Source organism: Adiantum capillus-veneris, chromosome 11 (genome assembly GCF_014529385.1).
Source record: "Adiantum capillus-veneris isolate H3 chromosome 11, ASM1452938v2, whole genome shotgun sequence".
In the NCBI taxonomy this organism is placed as follows: Eukaryota; Viridiplantae; Streptophyta; class Polypodiopsida; order Polypodiales; family Pteridaceae; genus Adiantum; species Adiantum capillus-veneris.
The window spans coordinates 83,317,925-83,320,366 of record NC_140941.1 but is presented as its reverse complement, the minus strand read 5'-3'; the positions used below and the strand labels follow the sequence as shown (position 1 = coordinate 83,320,366).

The 2,442-nt window shown below is 41.4% G+C and overlaps 1 protein-coding gene across 1 annotated transcript; it reads right to left on the bottom strand.

The window, feature by feature from the left end:
- Positions 1-246: 246 nt before the first annotated feature.
- LOC147447556 (uncharacterized) lies at positions 247-1,386 on the bottom strand. The gene has a single exon (XM_086523639.1). The coding sequence runs from the start codon at positions 1,384-1,386 to the stop codon at positions 247-249; it is 1,140 nt and encodes a 379-aa protein (XP_086379765.1).
- Between the last annotated feature and the right edge of the window lie 1,056 nt (positions 1,387-2,442).

Here is a 2,442-nt window from a genome sequence, read left to right as displayed (position 1 = left end):
AAACATATATAAAGAAGAAGACAATGATGAGAAGGATTGGAGACTTCATATGGCATTGATTGATATCTCATGGTACATAATGTTTATTGTTAGTGCAATTGTTTTGTAATTACATCAACGTCACGTAGGAGAATTTTCACTCCAATAGTTGAGCGTGCGCGTGACAGTGCAACATACAATTGTCCATGAGTGAAGACCGGTGTCACCAGGTATAGGCCCAACATGGTAATGCTTTGGCCATGTGACTTATTTATCGTCATACAGAAAGAAGGATTGGAACCTTCTTATGGCATTGTTTAATATCTCATGGTACACAATGTTTGTTGTTAGTGCAGTTGTTTCGTTTACATCAATGTCACGTAGGAGAATCTTCACTCCAGTGGCTGAACGTGTATGTGACAATGCAACATACAGTTGTCCATGAGTGAAGACCGGTGTCACCAGGTATAGGCCCAACATGGCAATGCTTTGTCCTTGTGACTTATTTATCGTCATACAAAAAGCCAATCTAACTGGGAACTGCCTCCGTCTAAGAACAAATGGCAACTTTGTACCAGAATGCACAAAACATATTCGAGGGATGAAAACCCGAGTGCCTACCCGTGTACCTGTAATAACTTCTGCCTCCAGAACTCTTGCATGAAATGCCTTGCACACCAAGCGTGTCCCATTACATAGACCTCGACTTGGATCAATGTTCCGTAGTAGAATTATTGGGGCATTCATTTTCAACTCCAAGCAATGTGTTGGAAATCCACCACCCAAGGTGAGACTATTTAAAAACTCCACAAAGTATAAGAAAGGATCTTGCATCGAGTTTTCCGCCACGGAGTCAGCACTAAAGTATTGCACAACATCACCTTTCATTGTGTACAGGGCCTTAGCATTGACAATATCAACTTCAGAGTCTTTTGGAGCAAGGATGGCCCGCTCTCTGAAGTATTCTGCATGGACCACATCTTTATCAATTTTTGAATAGATGCAACCTATCAATACATCCAATGAGGATGAAGAAAACACCATGTGACGGGGGATTTCTATCATTTGTTCATCACCAATTATCAAAGTCCCATTTCCTACATCCATAAGCCATTCTCTATAGGCAAAATTTGCAACATCACCACCTCCCACACACATGTTATGTGCCAATCTAAGAATCTTCACACGATTCCATAAGTTCGATCGACAAAGTGTAGCATCAACAATGTCAGCACGCGCTCCCTGGAACACCACTGGTAATATCTGTCTGAAATCTCCCCCAAGAAGCAACACTTTTCCACCAAATGGATTTGTTGAGCACATGATATCTTGCAAAGACCTATCCAAAGCTTCGAAGGCATATCGATGCATCATAGGAGCCTCATCCCACACAATCAACTTACACATTCTAAGCAATTCAGCAAGTTGACCCTGAATAGGGATATTGCATGTGCTACAACTATCAAGGTCCAAGGGTATCTTGAATCTAGAATGTACAGTGCGTCCATTTCACAATAGCAATGTTGAAATACCAGAAGATGCTGTGGTCAATGCAACTTCTCCTTCTCCACGCACACGTGACAACAAACAATTATACAAATAAGTTTTCCCAGTCCCTGCAGGACCATCTAGGAAAAAAATAGCCCCACCATCAATAGTCAGTCCATGCAACACTGCCTCAAAATCAATCCTTTGATCTTCATTTAGACTCTGCTCCATTTCACGTGACACGGATAGCTCTTGCATTGTGTCAAGGAATTGCTCTTGGAAAAGCAAGCTATTTTCATCACGTGTCACAAAGCGTTCATCAGGCAATGGAATTCCAGGAAATTGAGCTAAACTTCGTCCAAAAGTACCAAGAATGTTATGCAAATCTCTCAATGCATACCCTTCAGCAACCTGTGTACAACCATCTAACGACTCATATCTCATCTCCAACATGTGTTGATAGTCCTCATACAAAAAACGTCGAAATCTTTCCCATAAGAGATGAGGGGAGGAGAGTTCACAAAACAATAGAATGGTCAGAAACAAATGTCTCAATTGCAAGCCTGTATGTGTACTGCAAGCTTCCTCCATGCATCCGAACCATTCCCCATCATCTTCCAAGATACCCCTTGCAATGCATGCTGCCTTGAATGTTGGAAACAATACACCATTTGCAGAGCGTAGATCCTCAAATGATTTACATCCTTTACAAATAGTCAAAAGCAAACGAACATAATATCATTCACCTGCAGAGGGCTGCACAAATACATCCGCCCAATAGTGTCCCCACGACGTCTCTTTGTCCATTTCTTGGAACCCGAATTCCACACCCACTTTTGAGGAAAATAAATGTACAAACTATCGTTTGCTTCACGATTCTCCAAGTTTCATGTGAACCACTCTGTCAAAGTGGTCTTCTCTGCATTATCTCTTTGCAAGACATCATTAAGTCTATCATTATCTCAAAAAGTCACC